We start from the raw sequence: 23,954 nt of genomic DNA, 5'->3' as shown, positions 1-23,954 counted from the left end.
TAGCTAAGGTTATACAGCTGAGACTTGAGTGTGTACTGCCAAGTTTGATACACAGTATTAATTTTATTGTTCTATGTTTTATTAATTTTTATGTATTTTATGTTTTATGCCATGTTTTATTGTATGTTAATCGAGATGTATTTGCTGCATTGTTAACCAACCTGATATCTTTGAGGAAGGTCGGTATATAAAAAAAATGTATAAATAAATAAATAAATAACCGAGATTTATCAAAGTTAGGCTTTTTGATATTCTTCATATGACTACGCAAAGAGGTATTTCTACATTATATTATCCTTGGATGCAGAAAAGGCCTTTGATAGGTTATCCTGGCCCTTTCTCTGAGGTTTGGTGCACGCAGAGATTCCTGATAGATTTATAGCATGAAAAATGGCTATATATAGCAAACCAAGAGCAAGATTAGTAATTAACGGTCAGCTTTCTTCTTTCTTTGATATTTTGAGGGGAACGAGTCAGGAATGTTCGCTGTCCCCTTTACTTTTTAATGTAGCTACTGAGTCCCTGGTTCGGGCGATTCGGCAATGTCCGACCATTCAAAGGCTTTGACTTGGGGGTTGTACTCATAAGATATCTTTATATGCTGATGATGTTCTGGTTTATTTAACCGCCCTGAGAATGTCGGGCCTTATGTTATTGGAATTTCTGGAAACATTTGTGAGTCTTTCTAGGTATAAGATGAATTTTGACAAATCTGAATTATATCCTTATGGTGCAAAAATGCCTTTACCACCCTGCTTTCAATTTTTACATATTTGGGAATTCAGGTTACAAGGAATTTCAGGGATTTATTCTCTAAAAATTATGGCCCAATACTGAGTCGACTGAAATAAGATTTAGGGATGTGGGAGTATTTGTCAGTTTCCTGGGCGGATAGGATTAATTTATTTAAAATGAATATACTACCTAAATTGCTGTACTTATTGCAATATTTCTGTGTGGTGTGCCTGCACATGTGTTTAATGATCTGCGCAGGTTGTTGGGTAAGGATATTTGGAAACACCACAGAGCTCGTATTAGCATGGCCAAGCTATGGTTACACAAATCACAGGGTGGTATGTTGCTTCCTAATCTGCGCATATCCTATTGGGCAGTGAGACTGATTGGTATGCATGACGGAGGAAAAATTCATGGTTGGGCCTCGAGAGGGAACCGACAAGCCCGGTCAATTTGGCCATGCTCCCTTTTCTTCCTCCTAGCTCTCCACTGAGATGTAAAATCAATAGATCCAGTCCTGAGCTTGCTTTCCATATGGTGTCAAGTATAAACATTTTTAAGATTAGACGGGGAAGATTTGTCACCCAATGCGCCCTTATATGAGAATTCCATTTTAACCAGTTGTACCTTCTTCCCTATGTTCAGGGACTGGAGGGATAAGGGATTGGTCTTCATTTCCCATTTATGGGAGAATGATGCCCCTATGACCTTTTCTGACCTAGACTGAGTTTGAGCTGGGTTCAGATTTGTGAGCCTCCTTCCAATTAAGACACCCTCCAGTTACATTTTAATTTTGCTAGACCCTTGAAGCAGATAACAGGGGTGGAAAGGTATCTGAATGACCCTGGTGCTAGAAGAGCATAGGAGGCTCGTAAATAAAATGAGAAGCTTTAGAGTGGGCACCAAGGTGGTAGAATGGATGACAGGAGACAATGTGTAATGGTAAAGGGAATCTATTCTGAATAGAAAATGGTGTTAAGTGGAGTGCCACAGGGATCGGTTTTGGGGACTGGTTCTGTTCAATATCTTTGTGAGCGACATTGCTGAAGGGATAAAGATAAGGTTTGTCTATTTGCGGATGATACTAAGATTTGCAACAGAGTGGACATGCCTGAAGGAGAAGAGAATATGAAAAGTGATTTAAGAAAGTTTGAAGAGTGGTCAAAGACTTGGCAGCTGGGATTCAGGGCCAAGAAGTACAGAGTCATGCATCTGGGGTACAGTAATTCAAAAGAGCAGTATGTGATGAGGGTGAACAACTAATCTGCATGGACTGGGAGAGGGACCTTGGTGTAATAGTTTCGGACGATCTGAAGGCGGTGAAGCAATGCGACAAGGCGTTAGCTAAACCAGAAGAATGCTGGGCTGAATAGAGAGAGGAATAACTTATTAGGAAAAAGGAGGCGATAATGCCCTTATACAGGTCCTTGGCCAGGCCTCACCTGGAATACTGTGTTCAGTTTTGGAGCCTGTATCTCAAAAAGGTTAAGGAAGGACGGAGGAGGTCTAGAGAAGGTTGACCAAAATGGTATAGGGTCTGTATAGGAAGACTTATGAGGAGACGCTGAGGGATCTAAATATGTATATCCTGGAAGAGAGGAGGTGCAGGGGGAGATATGATACAGACCTTCAGATACCTGAAAGGTTTTAATGATGCATGATTTTTGAACCTTTTCCTTTGGAAAGGAAACTGTAGAACTAGGAGTCATCCATCGGGGATGACTCAGAACCAACATCAGGAAATACTTCTTCATGGAGAGGGTGGTGGATTCTTAGCATGTCTTTCCAGAAGAGGTGGTGAGTACAAAAACAATAAATGAATTTAAAAGATCATGGGATAAACACTGTCGATCTCTAAAGACTAGAGGTTGGAAGTAAAGAAAAGGGTGCATGGAGATAATAACTGCTGCTTCGTGCAGGTTATCTTAAACAGAAGGCACAGGGATTACTACCTTTAACCAATTAATCTGATGTTTGTAACACAACTGCAATATCGCTCTCTGTTTCGATGGCAGGGGGAAAAAGGGGAAATTAGTTTCAAATGGCAGCCAACACTAGGCTCTGATTTTTACAGTCTGATATACTGATATGTAGACAGTTGGGATAAAGCACAGAATTGCTGCTATGGCCAAGTCCAAAAAGCAAAGCACATTCAAGCAGCATTGTCTAAATTATCATGAAGGCTGCTCACCCTGTAAATAAATTTGGTAATGGGTTTGACAGTTGCTTGGTTTAGATTGTAAACATTGCCATCCTTAACATAAGGCTTGGGGCTAACCTGCACAGAGTGGTAGTTACTACCCTCAACAGAAACATGAGGGTAACCTGCATGGAGTGGTAGTTACTATCATAAGAAACTTGCTGGGCAGACTGACTGGACCATCTGGTCTTTTTCTGCCATCATTATTATGTTACCATGTTACTATGAGTCTAATGTGGAACCTTGCATTGTGTAGATATAATTTGGGTTACTCTTCCTTAAGTGCATCATTTTGTAGTTGTCCACATTAAATTTCATTTGCCATTTGCATGCCCAATCTCCCAGCTTTGCAAGGTCTTCTTGTGATTTAACAACTTTGAATATTTTGTGTCATTGGCAAATGTGATCACCTCATTCACCTTTCCCATTTCAAGATTTATAAATATATTAAAAAGCAGTGGTCACAGAACAGATCCCTGGGGCACTCCACTATTCAATTTTTCAAGACCACTTAGCCCTACTCTCTGTTTTCTATCTTTTAACCAGTTCCCAATCCAAGAAGGATACTGCCTCCATCGGATGACTTTTTAATTTCCTAAGAAGTGCCTCATGAAGGACTATCAGATGCTTTCTGGAAATCCAGATATCAACTGGCTCACCTTTATCCAAATGTGTATTTATGCCCTCAAAAAAAGTAGCAAGTTGGTGAGGCAAGACTTTCCTTGGTTAAATCCATATTGGCTTTATTCCATTGAACTATGCCTATCTATATGTTCAGTAACTGTGTTCTTTGTGATGGTAGAAACTATTTTGCCTGGCACAGACATCAGACTCACTGGACTGTAGTTTCCTGGATCACTCCTAGATCTCTTTTTTTTAAAAACTGGCGTTACATTGACAAACCTCTAGTCTTCAGGTACCATAGACAATTTTATAAATTACCAATAGCAGGTCTACAATTTCATTTTTTTAAACTCTTCATTTATTAGTTTTTGGCATACAACAAGCAAAAACAGACATATCTGCAGCTTTTACAAACATAGGTATACATCAAATTAACACATTCACATTGTCAAGCACTAAACGTTATATATTGGTCCTGAACAAAACAATGTACCCGACCAGCCTAACAGCCCTCCTCAGTCCTATAGTGAACATCTTTAAAAAGATACAGGCAATGGATAATTATAATACTGATGATATAAGGCCCAAACATTCTTATATTTAAAGGACTGGCCCTTCAAATCATATCGTAAACATTCAATATCAGCAACATTTCGCACTTGCACTTTCCAAAGGTTCATGTGTGGGCTAGTTTTCCAAAACATTGCAATCATAAATCTAGCAGGGAATAATTATTGGGCATTCAATATATGATACTTCAGAGATATTAGCAACCCAGACTATCGTCCCAAAAGTCCTGGCATTTAAGACTAATCGGAGAAAATTCTTTTTCACTCAACGCACAATTAAGCTCTGGAATTTGTTGCCAGAGGATGTGGTTAGTGCAGTTAGTGTAGCTGGGTTCAAAAAAGGTTTAGATAAGTTCTTGGAGAAGTTCATTAACTGCTATTAATCAAGTTTACTTAGGGAATAGCCACTGATATTAATTGCATCAGTAGCATGGGATCTTCTTAGGGTTTGGGTAATTGCCAGGCTCTTGTGTCCTGGTTTGGCCTTTGTTGGAAACAGGCTGCTGGGCTTGATGGATCCTTGGTCTGACCCAGCATAGCAATTTCTTATGTTCTTAAGCTGTACAACCACTGTTCTTCTCCAATCTTGCAGCACCACTCATATTTCCAGGGATCTATTGAACAAGTCTTTCAATGGACGTGCCAGCACATCTCTGAGCTCCCTCAGTATATCCTGGGATGTACTTCATCTAGCCCCATGGCCTTGTCCATTTTCAGTTTTCCTAGCTCTTCCCATACATTCTCTTCTGTAAACAGGGTTGCATCTACTCCACTGACATCCATGGTTTTGTCAAATAACAAAGATCCATCTCCAAGGTCTTCTTTAGTGAACATCAAACTGAAGTATCTATTTAATATTTCTGCTATTTCCTCATCTTTCTCCACACATTGCTCTTCAGCACCTTTAAATTTCACTATACCACCTTGGGTCTGTTGCGCCGGAGGTGGACCCTTGGTCCGAGGTGGGGTTGACGCTACCCGTAGGAGGGATCCTATGGGAACTCACCGTCGGCAGGCAGAGAGGGCTGATGGATGGAGGCCGGCTGGTGCTTCAACAATACCAGCCCTCGTTCCCCGCGGGTTGAGCCTTTGGGTGCCGGGGCCAGCCGGACTTAGGTGGCCTCCGTCAGTGTTCATCGATGGGTGGATCAAGGTCAGCCCAGAGGCAGCAACTAGTGTAGGTATCAGTCTGTACTGGACTAGGCGGAGTCCCAGAGACCTGGGTGCAAATAGGGACACAGTTTGAGAGAGGGCGTCCGAGCAAGAGCAGGCCGAAGCCTGAATGAACCACGTCCAGGACAAAAGCTGAAGAGGCATCGTTAAGCAAGCCGGGATCAGGGCTGGCGGCAATCTGGAAGCAATGGCAATCAAGGCTGAGGTCTAGATGAGGAGACAGTCAAAAGGATGGTCAGATGAAGCAGAAGTCCAGGGCTGGAGAGAAGCAACGGCGTAGTCAAGCAAAGCAGAGGTCCGGGGCTGGAGAGAGGCAACAGAGTAGTCAGGCGATGCAGAGGTCCAGGGCTGGAGAGAGAGGCAACGAAATAGTCAGGCGATGCAGAGGTCTGGGGCTGGAGACAGGCAAAGGAATAGTCAGGTGATGCAGAGGTCAAACCAGATCAGCAATCCGAAGAAGAGACAAAAGACCAGGAACACAGGAACAAGGAAACAGGAACAAAGGCAATCAGAATCTGGAACCAGGAACTGAAGAGGTAACGAGTACTCGACTAGCGAGGGGACCTGTTGCAAGGCAATTTGAGAGAGCGGAGCCCAGGCTTATATACCAGAGCTCTGCCGACGTCATTATCCGGGGTCACGGCCAGGTTCCCGCAGTGGGCCCTATTTAAAGACTAGCTGTGCATGCGCCTAGGGAGAGGCGCGGCGCTGGTCGGGACGGGGTCTCTCCGCGGCCCACATGGAGAAGCCTGACAAGGAACATCAGGAGCTACAGCAGAGCCGGAGGCACCAGGAGCGGCCCGAGGATGGAGCCAACGGCCCACAGCCGTCAGAGACAAGGGACCAGATGCTGGATTACTTTGAAAGAGGTGAGGGGGCCGAGCCACGGGTCTGCCGTGGCTGGCGTGCGTTACAGGGTCTTTCTCCGTTCTTTGATATATCTGAAAAATGTTTTGTCACCTCGCTTTATCTCTTTGGAAATCCTTTCTTCCACCTGACCTTTTGCTTTCCTGATTTTTATCATTGTCTTCTTCATTTTCACTAAGTATTCTTCCCTGTTTCCACTTTTTGGAATTCTTTGTACTTCCTGAATGCTGTTCTTTTTGTCAACATTCAGGAAAAGGATCTGGGCATCACTGTTGATAATACATTGAAACCTTCTGCTCAGTGTGCAGCAGCAGCCAAGAAAGGAAATAGAATGCTAGGAATTATTAGGAAAGGAATAAGAACATAAGAACATTCCATACTGGGTCAGACAAAGGGTCCATCAAGCCCAGCATCCTGTTTCCAACAGTGGCCAATCCAGGCCATAAGAACCTGGCAAGTACCCAAAAATGAAGTCTATTCCATGCTACTGTTGCTAGTAATAGCAGTGGCTATTTTCTAAGTCAACTTAATAAATAGCAGGTAATGGACCTTCTCCTCCAAGGACTTATCCAATCCTTTTTTAAACACAGCTACACTAACTGCACTAATCACATCCTCTGGCAACAAATTCCAGAATTTAATTGTGCTTTGAGTGAAAAAGAACTTTCTCCGATTACTTTTAAATGTGCCACATGCTAACTTCATGGAGTGCCCCCTTGTCTTTCTATTATCCAAAAGAGTAAATAACTGATTCACATTAACCCGTTCTAGACCTCTCATGATTTTAAACACCTCTATCATATCCCCCCCCTCAGCCGTCTCTTCTCCAAGCTGAAAAGTCCTAACCTCTTTAGTCTTTCCTCATAGGGGAGCTGTTCCATTCCCTTTATCATTTTGGTCACCCTTCTCTGTACCTCCTCCATCGCAACTATCTTTTTTGAGATGTGGTGACCAGAATTGTACAAAGTATTCAAGGTGCGGTCTCACCATGGAGCGATACAGAGGCATTATGACATTTTGGGGTAGATTTCCAAAGGGGTACGCGCAGAAGATACGCATAAGATATGCGCGTACCCCCCGAAAACCTACCCCAAACCCCCCCCCCTGTGCGCGCCGAGCCTATTTTGCATAGGCTCGGCGGCGCGCACAAGCCCCGGGACGCGCATAAGTCCCGGGGCTTGCATGGAAGGGCGCGTCCGGGGGCGTGTCGTGGCGTTTCGGGGGCGGCACCACGGGCGTGGTTTCGGCCCGGGGCGTTCCAGGGGCGTGGCCGCGGCCTCCGGACCAGCCCCCGGACCGGAAAATAGAGCGCGGCAGCCGGCCCGGTGCACGCAAAGTTACGCCTGCTTCCAGCAGGTGTAATTTTGCCGACAAAGGTAGGGGGGTTTAGATAGGGCCGGGGGGGGGGGGGGTGGGTTAGGTAGGGGACGGGAAGGGAAGGTGCGGGGCGGTGGAAGGAAAGTTCCCTCCAAGGCCGCTCCGATTTCGCAGCGGCCTCGGAGGGAACGGAGGCAGGCTGTGCGGCTCGGCGCGCGCGCAGGCTGCCAATTTTGGGCAGCCTTGCGTGCGCCGACCCTGGATTTTAATGGATATGCGCCGCTACCCGCGTATCTATTAAAATCCTCTGGTGCGCGAACAAAAGTATGCGTGTGCGCAGATTTATAAAATCTGCCCCAGCCTGTTTTACTCACCATTCCCTTTCTAATAATTCCCAACATTCTGTTTGCTTTTTTGATTGCCGCAGCACACTGAATTGATGATTTCAATGTGTTATCCACTATGACGCCTAGATCTCTTTCTTGGATGGTAGCTCCTAATATGGAACCTAACATTATGTAACTATAGCATGGGTTATTTTTCCCTACATGCATCACCTTGCACTTATCCACATTAAATTTCATCTGCCATTTGGATGCCCAATTTTCCAGTCTCAGAAAGTCTTCCTGCAATTTATCACAATCTGCTTGTGATTTAATTACTCTGAAAAATTTTGTATCATGTGCAAATTTGATTATCTCACTTGTCGTATTTCTTTCCAGATCATTTATAAATATATTGAAAAGAATGGGTCCCAATACAGATCCCTGAGGCACTCCACTGCCCACTCCCTTCCACTGAGAAAACTGTCCATTTAATCCTACCTTCTGTTTCCTGTCTTTTAGCCAATTTGTAATCCATGAAAGGTCATCGCCACCTATCCCATTACTTTTTACTTTTCCTAGAAGCCTCTCATGAGGAACTTTGTCAAATGTCTTCTGAAAATCCAAATATACTATATATATATATATATATATATATATATATATATATACGCTGAAGAATATCAAGAAGTATCATAATGCCTCTGTATTGCTCCATGGTGCAACCTTATCTTGAGAATTGTGTGCGGTTCTGGTCATCACATCTCTAAAAAGATACAGCAGAATTAAGAAAGATACAGAAAAGAGCAACCAAAATGGTAAAGGGGATGGAACAATTCCCCCAAGAGGAAAGTCTAAAGAGGCTAGGAGACTTCAGCTTGGAGAAGAGATGGCTGAGGGGTGATATCGTAGAAATCTATAAAATGAGTGGAGTGGAACAAGTAAATGTGAATCAGTTGTTTATCATTTCAAAATGCACAAATACTAGGGGGCACACAATCAAGTTACTAAATTGTACATTTAAAACTAATAAGAGAAATTGTTTAATCAACATATAATTAAGTTTCGGGATTCATTGCTAAAGAATGTGGTAAAAGATGTTAGTATAGATGTGTATAAAAAAGGTTTGGACAAGTTCTTGGAGGAATAGTCCATAAACCATTATTAAGATGGAGTTGCAGAAACCCACTTTTTATCCCTGGGATAAACAGCTTGGAATCTATCTACTACCCCTTGGGATCCTGCCAGGTACTTGTGCCCTGGCTTGGCCACTGTTGGAAACAGTATGGTAATCTTATGTTTTATTGTGAGAAGATGCCTCCTGCCAAAATTGTTGAATAACCCCACAATCCCAAATACAATGTATAAGAATCCCTCCACCCACACTTAAGACAGTTTCCTGAACCAATAATTCTGGCTTTACATGCCCTTCTGGGGGAAAAAAACATCCTATTAAGAAATGTAAATGAACTTTCTTAAGGGCGCAGAATTTATAAATCTGCTATACCTAAATCCAAAGCCCACTTTCTTGCCATTGAAGAGACTGGATATACCTTTTATTCCTGTAAATTTTGGGCAGTCAGCCTTTCTCCAAATCATGACATAGCATATCCCTTTCAAAATTCCCTGCTTGAAAATTTTTATATCAGAAAAAACATATTGGCATAAACATAAGACAGCAAAAATAAAAACAACACTATTTCCCAGGACAAACATTTTTGAATTGCTGAAAAGATTGACTGCCTTCCCTATCATAGGTTAAGACATGCCCAATAGTAGTTAAGCCTTTTAATTTCCAATCCCAAAATACTTCAGTATCCATCCCAAGCACAAACCATTTTTTCCTCGAATAGTCATATAGATGGGAACTCTAAGAGACAATTTATATCTCATCCAAATCTCTGCCCTATTCAAAGATGAGGGTAGGTCTGACATTTTAGCATGTCAGAGGATGTGGTTAGTGCAGTTAGTGTAGCTGTGTTTAAAAAAGGATTGGATAAGTTCTTGGAGGAGATGTCCATTGATTTGGAGAGTAGCCACTGCTATTACTGGCAACGGTGGCATGGAATAGACTTAGTTTTTGGGTGCTTGCCAGGTTCTTATTGCCTGGATTGGCCACTGTTGGAAGCGGGATGCTGGGCTTGATGGACCCTTGGTCTGAAACAGTATGGCATGTTCTTATGTTCTTAAAGCACTTGAATGGGTAAATATGAAACTGTTATTCTTGCAGATAATGCAAGGACTGGAGGATATACCATGAAGTTAGCAAGTAGCACATTTAAAACCATTATTTCACTCAATGCACAATTAGCTCTTGAATTTGTTGTCAGAGGATGTGGTTAAGGCAGCTAGTGTTGCTGGGTTTAAAAAGGTTAGGATAAATTCCCATTATTATTCCACTGCCAAAATGGGAGATTTCAATTACCCCAATATTGACTGGGTAAATGTAACATCAGGACTTGCTAGAGACATAAAATTCCTGGATGTAATAAATGATTGCTTCATGGAGCAATTGGTTCAGGAACCAACAAGAGAGGGAGCTATTTTACATTTAATTCTTAGTGGAACACAAGATTTAGTGAGAGAAGTATCGGTGGTGGGGCCACTTGGCAACAGTGATCATAACATGATCAGATTTAAACTAATAACTGGAAGGGGGACAATAAGTAAATCTGCAGCTCTAACACTAAATTTTAAAAAGGGAAACTTTGATAAAATGAGGAAAATAGTTAGAAAAAAATTGAAAGGTGCAACAGCAAAGGTTAAGTGTTCAACAGGCTTGGACATTGTTTAAAAATACAATCCTAGAGGCGCAGTCCATATGTATTCCGCGTATTAAGAAAGGTGGAAGGAAGGCAAAACGATTACTGTCATGGTTAAAAGGTGAGGTGAAAGGCTGTATTAGCCAAAAAAACATCCTTCAAAAATTGGAAGAAGAATCCATCTGAAGAAAATAGGATAAAACATAAGCATTGTCAAGGTAAGTATAAAACATTGATAAGACAGGCGAAGAGAGAATTTGAAATGAAGTTGGCCATAGAGGCAAAAACTCATTTAAAAAAACTTTTTAAAATATATCCAAAGCAAGAAACCTGTGAGGGAGTCGGTTGGACCATTAGATGACAGAGGGGTTAAAGGGGCTCTTAGGGAAAATAAGGCCATTGCAGAAAGACTAAATGAATTCTTTGCCTCCGTGTTTACTAATGAAGATGTTGGGGAGATACCAGCTCCAGAGATGGTTTTCAGGGGTGATGAGTCAGACGAACTGAATGAAATCACTGTGAACCTGGAAGATGTAGTAGGAAAGATTGACAAACTAAAGTGTAGCAAATCACCTGGACCGGATGGTATGCATCCTAGGGTTCTGAAGGAACTAAAAAATAAAATTTCTGATCTATTAGTTAAAATTTGTAACCTATCATTAAAATCATCCATTGTACCTGAAGACTGGAGGGTGGCCAATGTAACCCCAATATTTAAAAAAGGCTCCATTAGCGATCTGGGTAACTATAGACCAGTGAGCCTGACTTCAGTGCCGGGAAAAATAGTAGAAACTATTCTCAGGATCAAAATCGTAGAGCATATAGAAAGACATGATTTAATGGGACACAGTCAACATGGATTTACCCAAGGGAAGTCTGGCCTAACAAATCTGCTTCATTTTTCTGAAGGGGTTAATAAACATGTGGATAAAGGTGAACCAGTAGATGTAGTGTATTTGGATTTTCAGAAGGCATTTGACAAAGTCCCTCATGAGAGGCTTCTACGAAAACTAAAAAGTCATGGGATAGGAGGTGATGTCCTTTCGTGGATTATAAACTGGTTAAAAGACAGGAAACAGAGTAGGATTAAATGGTCAATTTTCTCAGTGGAAAAGGGTAAACAGTGGAGTGCCTCAGGGATCTGTACTTGGACCGGTGCTTTTCAATATATATATATATAAATGATCTGGAAAGGAATACGACGAGTGAGGTTATCAAATCTGCGTATGATACAAAATTATTCAGAGTAGTTAAATCACAAGCAGACTGTGATACATTACAGGAGGACCTTGCAAGACTGGAAGATTGGGCATCCAAATGGCAGATGAAATTTAATGTGGACAAATGCAAGGGAAAAATAATTTCTTATGTTCTTATGTAGGTTTACTCAAACCAGCCTTTACTGCCTCTATAGAAATCTGAGTAATCTAATCCCATGCCACTCGTACTAAACAGCTCAAATTATAAAATTATAAAAGTCCCCCATCTGCCATCAACATCTGTATCTGCCTAAATGACATCCGTAGTTTTTTTCCCTCTCCAAATAAATTTAGAAATCATCCTCCATCCTCCATCATCTAAATAAATCGCTTCTCAGAAGTAGGATAGGCAAATACTGCAGCGTATATATCCACTTTGGAAGTATAATTTATTTATTTATTTATTTACTTTTATATACCGGTGTTCGATTTTACATATCACATCGGTTTACATTTAAACAAAATTTGCAGGAACTTATGCATTACCTATGTCAAATACATTAAACATTTAAATATGGGGATTGTTAACAAGGGATATAAAAGAACATGGGGAATGGCTAACACTACGGGATGCACGAAGGGATGCACAAAGGGGAGTGCCCCTTCAGCGCGCGACGCCTGGTGTTCTGGCGCCGTTTAACGTCCGTCACAGTCCTCAGTGACATCACAGGGGGGGCGGGTCTCCCAATCAAGGATCACACACCGCCCCTCCCCTCTCAGTTCCAGATGGATTCTTTCACCTTTTTTTCTTTCTTTCTGTCTTTCTCATCACTGTTAGTTATTTCAGGGAGCCCGCTGGTGATGGTGTGTGGCATCCCTGTGCGCAGGCACCCGGTGTTTTTAATTTTAATTAGCTGTACCCCACCATTAAGTGAAACTGGCAGATACTGCTATCTTTCAAACAATTTTTCTGTAGTTTTCAATAGTGGTTCCACATTTAATTTGTAAAGTAAAGATAAATCTTGAGGAATAACTAAGCCGAGGTAGGTAAAACACTTCCTTGCTCATAGCAATGGAAATGCACTTCCCAAGAACCCCCCAACAAACCCAAAATGTTTAGATTCTGAGATTTATCTAAATTCAATCTTAATCCAGAAAAGGAAGCAAAAACTTTCAGCTCTTGCAACAATACCAGTAAAGCCCTTTTATGCTGAGAAAGACATACCAGCAAATCATACACAAACATAGCTAACTTCATCTCCTACTGCCCCAGTGGTATACCCTGAAGAACACCACAATAGGCTAAGAAAACTACTGCAGAAAGTCACTATAAGGCTTAAGCTTACTTTAAAAGGTCTCTGGCTGAGACTGAGGAAAATGCTGACTGTTCAACAATTTCAATATCACTCCACAAACATGTCCTTTATGGGAGGGTGGCAAGAAGGAAGCCACTGTTCATGAAAAGCCATATGTGCCACACAGCCTCAGAAACACTGAAACACTTAGGGGTAGATTTTTTTAAAAAGCGCATTCGCGTACTTTTGTTTGCGCACCAGGCGCAAACAAAAGTACGCTGGATTTTATAAGATACGCGTGTAGCCGCGCGTATCTTCTAAAATCCTGGATCGGCGCGCGCAAGGCGGCCGATTTTGGGCAGCCGGCGCGCGCCAAGCCGCGCAGCCTGTCTCCATTCCCTCCGAGGCCGCTCCGAAATCGGAGCGGCCTCGGAGGGAACTCTCTTTCGCCCTCCCCTCACCTTCCCCTCCCTTCCTCTACCTAACCCACCCCCCCGGCCCTATCTAAACCCCCCCCCTTACCTTTGTCCGTAGATTTACGCCTGCGAGAAGCAGACTGCTGGCGCGCCGTGCTCCGACCCGGGGGCTGGTCCAAAGGCCTGGACCACGCCCCCGGTCCCACCCCCGAAACGCTGCGCCCCATCCCCGAAATGCCGCGTCATCTGGTCCCGCCCCCGACACGCCCCCTTCCGAAAACCCCGGGACCTACACGCGTCCCGGGGTTCTGCGCGCACCGGCGGCCTATGGAAAATAGGCGCGCAAGGCCCTGCTCGCGTAAATCTGGGCGGATTTACGCGAGCAGGGCTTTGAAAATCCGCCCCACAGGGTTCACTCCACGCATGTGGGAGAAAATTTTCTGGTCTGATGAGACCGAAGTAGAACTTTTTTAGTCTGAATGCTAAGTGCGAGCCAACAAAATCGGCAGCCTGCGCACACAGGCTGCCGATTTTGGGCAGCTTTGCGCGCGCCGACCCAGGATTTTAATGGCTACGCGCGTATTTATTGAAATTCCGCGTACTTTTGTTCGTGCCTGGTGAGCGAACAAAAGTACGCGTGTGCGCAAGTTTATGAAATCTACCCCAGTATGAATACATCTATTCCCTCTGACTAAATCTGAAAGGAATAAAACCAAAACTAGGGCAATTTAGGTTCATTTAAAGAGTAAAATTATCTCCTGAATGTTAATGGTTTCACAAAAACAAAGATGGAGAACAGAAATGAAGTAATCTTTTATGCTACAACCCCCATTCTATTACATTTTCCTTTCTCTACTTACAGATCTGGGCTGCCCAGAGAATCTTCTATTGTAGTCAAGAACATACTGGAGCACCTGCACTGCATCCTGCTGCTGATTTTCCTCACCAAACAATGGGAAAAGTAAGGTTATCTGCACAAAATAGCAAAATGTCACAATTAAGTCCTTAACAAATCTTAGGAACATGGAAATGTACCCATTTATTTTTTATTCTTTTATTTGTAATACATATACTGTATTAAACATAGCGATAGTACAACAGAATAAAAAGAACTGAGTCAATTATATTCATACATAGGTTCAAGTCCCGTACAGAAAAAAAGCAAATGGAACATACAGCCAAAACATTAATTCCCCATATACTGTAGTGACATAGTTCTTCAGTACATCGCTATACCGCGTAATATTGTGTACACCCACATTGTGCTGAAATATCGCCCTGGAGATAAGAACGTCAGAGCAGATGCCCTATCTCGCTCTTTTCTCTCTGAAGATGTACCTGATGAACCCCAGCATATCATCGACCCGAAGAGAGTTATTCTGTCAGCTACTCATCCGGTACCCCCGGGCAAGACCATTGTACCCTACAATCTAAGAATTGATAGCATGGGCTCACGATTCGAAATTGGCTGGACATCCTGGTCAGCGAAGAACTTTGGCTAAGCTACAGAAATACTATTGGTGGCCCACCATGAAGGATGACACTTTTGCATATGTAGCTTCTTGTTCCAATTGTGCCCCACAGAAGCCTCCACCCGGATGTTCTTGGGGCCTGCTTCATCCCGTGCCAGCACCAGATGAGCCCTGGACCCAAATTGCTACAGACTTTGTGGTAGACTTACACTTTCTGGAGGTAACAATACCATCTGGGTTACAGTGGATTGATTCTCGAAGATGGCTCACTTCGTGGCTCTCCCTGGCTTGGCTTCAGCCATGGAGCTTGCTAAGCTATTCATCAGCCACATCTTTCGCTTATACGGCATGCCTAAACACATTGTGTCAGACAGAGGAGATCAATTTACAGCAAAGTTCTGGAAAGCTTTGTGTAAGATGTTTGACATCACACTCGACTTCACCTCTGCATACCATCCTCAGTCGAATAGCCAAACTGAGAGAATGACTAGAACTCTCAAGCAGTTCCTTCGTGCCTATGTTGGTTCATGTCAGAATGACTGGGCTGAACTGTTGCCCTGGGCTGAATTTGCCATCAACTCTCATCCAGCATCATCTACTGGATCAACACCATTTGAAGTGGTCTATGGACAACAACCCTTACCACCTTTACCACTTCCACTTACAGTGTCATCCCTGGCAGCTCAATCTACTGCCAAAGATATACAACACTCTGGAGTAAGACTAAAGAGATGCTCCAAAAAGCAGGACAAAGAGCAAAGAAAGGCTATGACGCTCACCATAGCAAGGCTCCTGAATTCCAGCCTGGTGACAAGGTCTGGCTGTCTACCAAACATTTGAGACTCAAGCTATCATCAGCTCGCTTTGCTCCACACTTTGTCGGACCCTTTCCTATCCTCCGACGATTGGGTATGCTCACTTATAGTCTGAAACTTCATCCAGTAATGAAGATTCATAATGCGTTCCATGTCTCGCTACTGAAAATGCTTGTCCTTAACGAATTTTCCACCAAGACACCTGAACCTACACCTATTGATGCAGAAGACATTGATGCCATCCTTGATGTAAGGAAGAGAGGCAGAGTTTGAGAATACCTCCTGTCATGGGAGGGATACGGACCTGAAGAAAACTCTTGGGAACCTTTGGCTAATATCATGGACAAAGAGATGCTTCGTCAATACCACCGATCGCATCCTCAAAAACCAAGACCAGGTAGGGGGTCTTGAGGGGGCCCTTTGAAGGGGGGTACTGTTGCGTCCGTCGGTCTCAGACGGCTTCGACCTCTGTGCCTCACCTTTCTATCTGCTCTCCCCGCTATCCTTGGGAAGATGGCTACCGCCATGTCTTCATGCCGCTCTCTCCGGCGTCCCCGGAATGGCTATGGCAAGGCTAACCACCATGTTTCTCCTGAGGGCCTCCTAGGGTGTGTGCGCGCACGCCACCCACGTCTTTATCCACGTCATGGCGGGAACCTCGGGGGCATCCCCCTCGAGTGACATCACGCCATCTGGGTATTTAGCCTGCCCTTCGTTTGCTAACAAATCGAGTTAGCAAGGATTGGAATGCCTCCGGTCTAAGCTACTCTGCCGCTGGAAGCTCTCTCTGCCCTTCGAGTTGTTTCATCTAACCTGGGTACCCGCTCCTCGGGGGCCCTATGCTTTCTTTCAGGTGCCTGTCTGGGATACCAGGTACTCGCTCCTCAAGGGCCTGCTCTCCCTGCCTTAGTGCCTGCAATCCAACTACTTCTGGCTGCTGGGATCTCCAACATTACAGCTACCAACTTAGTGAGTAATCTAACCTTTGTCAGTCTATCTCACCTACAGCTCAGCACTGGGAACCTACATCCGGGACTCCCTATAATACCAAGAGCTGCTACATCTATCATTGTGAGACGGGTCTCCTCTGCGGAGGGCCCCTGGACTGCTTCTACGGGATCACCTCACTACTGCCACCTCTGGTGGTATCATCCAGCTGAATAATAAAAGACAAATCTGTGTTTGCGTGTCTCGAGTCTAGCCTAATACTGCTGTTCCTCACGGGGCTCCTCCCCATGGGATTGGCCATCACCGCATTACCCAAGAATCCACTCCAACACCTCAAAACCATAACACCCAAATGAAGATGCTGGATGCACTGGAATAGTGTCCAAATGTAAATTTATTGAATAAAATAGCTGCAGATAGCACAATAAATATGCTTCCAGCAAAACAGTCTTTTCTCTCAATTACAGTCTTTACCTCTATCTGTGCAGGAGTCTTTCCATGGTCAAGGGAGCCTACCATGCTCCTAGTTTAGGTGAGATGGAGGTCTTGGTGGGCAGGGCACCCTTTAAGCTGGCCAGGAAAACCCCTTCTGCAGATGGCCAAAAGTCCTGTCTTGCATTGAGAGTAATCTCTCTTCTCTCATCATTGCAAGGGAAGAGCTCAGTAACCCACAATCCGGTGGGAGCACTGAGAGGAGAGTATCACCTTGCTGGTGGCTGAAAGGAATCAGTAAGTTTTTGCTTGGGAAACTTTCTTTTTTAAAAGTATTGGGACGAAGTTAACTATTTGGGAATATTATTGTTGTGTCTATCGGTGCCCTCCTTACCTCTCTGGTGCCTCCCTCTCCGACCGCGGGAAGATTGGCTGCCGCGGCGTTCTTATGCCACAAGTCCTCGGGCGTTCCCGAACCAGCTTGATGCTGCTATCTGCCATGTTCCTGGAGGCCTAGGGGCAGGCGAACGCGTGGCACCGACTAAAGTACCGGCGATGGCGTGAACCTCGGGGGCGTTCCCCGAAGATGACGTCACCCGCGACGGATATTTAAGGTCTCAGTATTTGCTAACAGATCGGGTTAGCAAGGGTTTTGCTACCTAAGCTACTCTGCCTCTTCGGACTTATCAGAGGTACCTACTCCTCGGGGGCCTCGGTCTCTCCTTTATTTTTCAGGTGACAGTCTGGAAGTGGTACTCACTCCTCGAGGGCCCCCATTCCCAGACTTGCTCCGTATACTCTTCTGCCTGGAAGCCATCACTATCAACTATATCAGCTATATCAGTGAGTTACCATCATTTTCTCTGAGCTTTCCCTGGAACCAGGTACTCGCTCCTCAAGGGCCTATACATTCCAGCTCCTGGGCTTCATTGGGACATTGTGTGAGTGTTACCATCTGCATACCCTGCCTACTCACTATATCTCAGTTTCTCTACAGCTCAGCTTCCAGTGATCGCTGTTCCAGTATCTGAGGGACTACAGCCCAGCCGGGCTTATCAGCTCACTACTGCCATCTCTGGTGGTTCAGTATACTGTCTAATAAAAGAACTAGTGGGTGTCTCCTAACTCTGAGCCTGACCGGTGATCCCTCTCGGGATCATTCCCCGGGGTCGTGGTCATCTTCCACTGGTCCAAGGATCCACCCACAACTCTCCTATATAATAACAGATTGCTAACTCCCTAGCAGACTGTTAACTCTGATAACAACAATTATTTAGTGTGTTTGTGATTTTGTGCTTTTAATAGTCAGTAAGGCAGGGAATAAACTGAAATTAGACTGTCAGTAAGGCAGCTAATACGCAGTAGTTAGTGTGTTTATTTTTAATAGTCTGTAAGGCAGCTAATAAGCAGAAGTTAGAGTGTTTGTAAATTAAAAAAAAAAAGTAGCCAGAAGCTAGAAATAAGCTAGGAGCAGTGTATACCTAAGTAAAAAGGTTGAAAAGTTCAGCACTCACTTTGGAAAGGTGTTAAGGTATTGTGATTTGGTTTTATTAGGTACCAACATTTGTTAATCAAGAGAGTGTCAGAAAATATTTTATTATTTTGTGCTTTATTGATAATTACCTATATTCAGTGTAGTCAGTAACTAATAGGCCATAAGAGACATGTATTTATTTATTTATTTACATTCTTTTATTATACCGATGCTCAAGACAAATGTCTTCTCGTACCGGTTTACAGCAAAACCAGGGGTAACCAGTTATACAGAAGAAAGTTACAATGAACAAGGTGCAGAATTCGGGACAATTAAGAGAAAAGAATTAGCTTAATATGGCGCTACTAAAGCGGAAAGTATATAACAAGTAACGTATAATGGTAACTAAGCCTATAATCTAATAAGTAATTCGAACAGAACAGTTCTTCAGGTAAGGGGAAAAGGAGACATCTGACAGGGGCAAGGGAGGAGGCTTACAATAATACCGAACCGGGGCAGGTTAGCGGCAGGAAAGCTATTCAGTGATCTATAAGTAATTATTGGAACCGTGAGGATTGGAGGAGGAAATTAAGAGGAGGTTGTGTGTCATCACTTGTTGTGAGGTGACCCATCAATGGAAGGCTTGAATGAAAAGCCAAGTTTTCAGTTTCTTTCTGAAGGTGAAAGGGCATTGTTCCTGGCGGAGCTCTGGGGATAGTGAATTCCATTGAGAAGGTCCAGCAGTGGAGAAAGCTCGTTTCTGAATGGAGGCGTGAACTGAGGATTTATTAGGGGGAGCCTGGAGAGATCCTTTGTAAGCATTAATAACCATATGCCTTTGTAAGCATTAATACCCATATGCCTTTTCTTCTTTTAAAAACTATGGCTTTAGTCAAAGCCCTGTTGGACACATTTCAGCTCCCCCCCTTTACAGACCTTGAGAATGGCTGTTTACAGCTAATCCCTATCTGTAGTAGAAAAGGAATGTATGAAGGTTTGCATTTTATGGCCTTAGGCAGCTTCAACCATTTGATTCACAGGAAGAGCTTTGAAAAAAGCCAAATATTATCTGTCTAGTTGAAAGGGGCCCCCTTTCACTTTAATTAAAATACATATGAAGCTTCCTAGGATAAAGGGGAGTGTGGTCTCTTGTCTGTAAACTATTAGAAGAAAGAAAAAAAGACTGAAAGAGTGTTCTTTGCCTGGCACACCTTGGCATTAAAAGACTGGAAAATGGGCAACGCTTTAAACGGATAGGAAAAACTCCTATATTTTCCATATCCTGATAGTAATTATATTGTTTGAACCTTTATCAAAGTTTTTCAAACTAAATTTCTTCAAAGACTAAAGATAGACATATTGACAGAATTAATACAGTTAATTTAGATCAGCGGATTTTTAGAGTATAAAACGGGAAGCAGACAAAGAAAGAAAAACTGGGACTTTGGTCAATAAAGTTCTGTAGTAAAAACAAAAACACATCTCTTTAAATAATAAACTTTTTGTCTATAAGGCAAGAAGGGTAGAAGGGAGGATTTAAGTATAAGGTTTTCATCCAAGCAGGATTCCCTAGTAATAACTTTTAATTCTGCTAGTTGTGAACTCCTATACTTCTATCAAACCTTTTCACATGGCACCCACAGATGGTTTATTTACTTTAGAATTTTAAGGTGTTGACCAGAGAATATTTGAATTTGGATTTATTTTCTAGTTTTGTGATTTTGCCTGTTGAAGGTATTTTTGTATTAAGTTGTCATGGCTGATCCTTATTGCATACGGGCTTCACAAGAAGCGGCATTCCATCAGTGGGTTGAAGCCAAGCATATCAGGGAAAATCAGACCTTTGTTCTTCATTTACAGGTAGATAGTGATTCTTCGCCTTGTTTTCACAAGGACGTCTGTCGCCTAAAGGGCCTTACTGCACAACGGAGACACCAGGGTTTAAATTGCAGGGGTGAAGAGGATTTTATTCCTTTTGCACTGCCTGACTGTCAGATGTCATTTACACTTAGTAAATGTTTATTTGTGGAAAGACCGGTGATTCCGGTTTCTGAAAAGGGGGGGGGGTTGGCATTCACTGAGCAGCGACCCCCCTCTGGATGCTATTCTGTCATACGATGCACCGCCCGTGGACCAGGTCCCGGCTGGGAAAAAGAATGTTTTTTACAATGCTGTCTTGCGCTGCTTTCAGACACTCCGTGACCATTATGGGGTACATTCCATTTCAATGGGGATGCCTGTTGAACTTGGAGCCCGTAGTGAGATTGATCGTAAAGCAGACAGAGTAAGGTGGGCATTGGGGACACTACCAGCTGATGCAAATCTGGTGCCGGAGCATTTGGTGACAAGGCTGGTTGCCCTTGAAGCCATCACTGGCACGTGCGATACCCGTACTAGACATTATATTATTTCTACTCTGATGCCACAGAATTTGGTTCCTCCACCCTCTGCTTGTGACTCATGGGGAAGTTATTATGCATGGACCTATCGTGCTATTTTTGGCAAGCCTTTGATTACAAATCTTGGTGAGGTGTTGCGTCATATTTTGCAGAAATTTGGTATCTCCGCGGCGTGTTGTCTTGGCATGCTGGTTACAATGGGTAATTTTGACCAAGTTTGGGAGATTTTAAAAAATATAATGCCTGATACTTCTATTTGTATTGATCTTAGTAATCATTTAAGTTCATTAGCGCCGGCTAAGAGACATGAGCGTTTTCCTTTCATAATCCAGCAGGTTTTTGAGGCGGCTGGTCGACCTTTGATCCCTGGGAAGCTACTTAGACAGGCACAGCCAGGGTCCGACAGGCAAAGGGAGAGAGGCAGAGACGTGCAGAGATCTCAGCCTGAAAAGCCCAACAGAAGGGTGAGTTTTAATTTCAGAAATCCTTCTTCCCAGGATAGGAATCAGAGGGAAAATAGGGGGTTTGGGAATTCTAGACAGGATTATACACCCCCTTCTCCAAGAAATCCCTCTAATACTGGGTGGGTTCCCCGTTATCTTGTAAGGGACAATAGAGGGACCCCCCCCCCTGCAGGTTTCCAGCACCTGAGAAACCTCCAGGGGTGTCCGGGGCTTTAGCTAAAGCTGAGCACCACCCCCTTCTTCACAGAAAAAGCCTGCTAAACGTGCCACTCACCATGGCAGTGCTGGCTCCTCGACTCAACCCTCTGTGGGTCCAGAGTAAGGAGCAGGGCGAGTTATTTGTGGGTATGATGGATTCTGGTACTTCAATTAATATTTTGACTAGAGAATGGGACACTATTCAGTACTTAAATGAGGAAGTTACAATTACTATGTTTGCAGGGAAGCAGTCTCAGGTTCCTTTAGCAAACATTGAGATATTTTCCCCTTACTTCAAAGGATCTCGCACAATAAAAGTGGCTTGTTTGATGATGAGGATCCGTTTGCAGTTTATTTCACACAGGCTGATGTGCCTGTTTTGCCATCTATGATGAGGGAGGACCCATCATTTGGCTTTGAGGCTGTAAAAGCTTCAATTTCACCTCAGCTCAAGTCCTTAATAGGGGAAGCTGAGCTGGAAAAGAGATTTTCTGAATGGCTTAAGTTAGGGGTTGTTCAGCTCTACCATACACACACAGGTTTGGTGCAAATCCCTAAGCCAATAGAGATTGTTTTAACTAAGCCTTTCAGTCTTCAAAAACAGTATCCTGTACATAAAAAATTCTGAAATTTTTTGCTCAAGGAGTTTTGATTGAAGAATATTCGGAATTTAATTCCCCTCTCCTTCCTGTGCCCAAACCAAATGGGAGTACCCGCATGGTCATAGACTATTGGGTCCTTAATGCCTCTTCTGAGACAGTGGCAGCACAGACTCTAAATCCTGCTTCTACAATTGATAATTCGCCACGTCCTAGGTGGAAAGCCACCTTGGATTTAGCTAATGGTTTTTGGAGTATTCCTATAAGTTCTTCACTTGTAACTGCTTTTACCTTTAGGGGAAAGCAGTATCAATATACCAGGCTCCCTCGGGGTTTTAAAAATTCCCCTGTGTTGTTTTCAGCTGCCGCTAAAGAACTCCTTCAACGACATAACATTGATAATGCCACTCCATATGTTGACATATATGTGGCTTTTCACAAGCTGCAGGTGCTCTGGAATTCTGTTGTTAAACTGATACAGGTACTGGGTGAGGAAGGCTTTGTGGTAAATTTTGCCAAGGCTGCAATTAGGGTTGCAGGTGCTACACTGGCCCCCACCCTCCAAGAAAAAATTATATCCTTCCCTGAGCCTAAATCAACTCGCCAATTGCAAGTAATAATGGGGAGCCTCAATTTTGCATGTAAAACTGTACCTAGTTTTGCCTCATTAGCAGCCCCCTTATATGATTTGCTTAAAGGTGATGCCGTTGTGGCAAGGGATTGGAATACTGTTCATTCTGAGTGTTTGAGGGCGCTACAGGAGGCTGTCAAAAATTTAGCCCCTCTGGCACACCATAAGCCAGCAAAAGATTTAGATGTTACACTGCAGGTATCTGACTCTCATTTTTTAGCCACAATCAGTAATCATACTGAATCTCAGCCCATTTGTTACATTACACACACTCTCTCTCAGCCTGAGAAGAAATGTAATATTGTTGAGCGTACACTGACAGTTGTCAGATATTGCTTGTCTAAAGTCTCTACTCTAGCACAGGGTAAGACCATTCATTGTTATACTGGGATACCCCAGTTACAGGCTGTCACTCACCATTCCCTCCCAGAGAGTAGGGCGCTCTGCACGCGCTGGGTACAATGGCGTGCCGATCAATATAGAGATGATGTACAATTCCATTATCAGAATGGTTTGGCTGATTCTGACATTGTTTTGACATGTGAGGATCTTTGCTTAAAAACTGAGCAAGATAGGCTCAGTCCTCTGCTTCATCAGAAAGTACAATTGGTAATTTTTACTGATGGTTCTGCTACACCTTCTAGTGACTATCTTCCAGCCTTTTTTGCAGGTGCAGCTAATGTAATTTTGACTCCTAATAGGAGGGGCAGTGGAAAGTGTCTGACACGCACACTTGGAAACTGGGTGATATGAGTTCACAGCAAGCTGAACTCATTGCCTTTCAAAAGGCTTTGACACATATTGAGCACATGACCAATTTGGACCCTGACAGGTCCGTTATGGTTTGTTCTGAGTCTACATATGTGGTGTCTGGGTTTAATTCACATATGAAAGTGTGGGAAAACAATGATTTTTTAGATGTTACAGGCAAACCTATAGCACATAGAGCTCACTGGAGACTAATATTTTCTACTTCACAGAAACTTACTGTCCAGGTGCTAGTTTTGCATGTGCCGGCTCACCAGACTGTGGGCTGGTACTC

At 43.4% G+C, this 23,954-nt stretch overlaps 1 protein-coding gene across 1 annotated transcript in view; it reads right to left on the bottom strand.

The window, feature by feature from the left end:
• The window catches only part of RNF170 (ring finger protein 170), a 344,363-nt gene that overhangs the window by 81,068 nt on the left and 239,341 nt on the right, over positions 1 to 23,954 (bottom strand). Inside the window, 1 exon segment of the mRNA XM_029602052.1 lies at positions 14,341 to 14,451. Coding sequence (XP_029457912.1) covers positions 14,341 to 14,451 — 111 coding nt within the window.

Source organism: Rhinatrema bivittatum, chromosome 1 (genome assembly GCF_901001135.1).
Source record: "Rhinatrema bivittatum chromosome 1, aRhiBiv1.1, whole genome shotgun sequence".
In the NCBI taxonomy this organism is placed as follows: domain Eukaryota; kingdom Metazoa; phylum Chordata; class Amphibia; order Gymnophiona; family Rhinatrematidae; genus Rhinatrema; species Rhinatrema bivittatum.
This window is presented reverse-complemented; position numbering and strand designations above follow the sequence as displayed.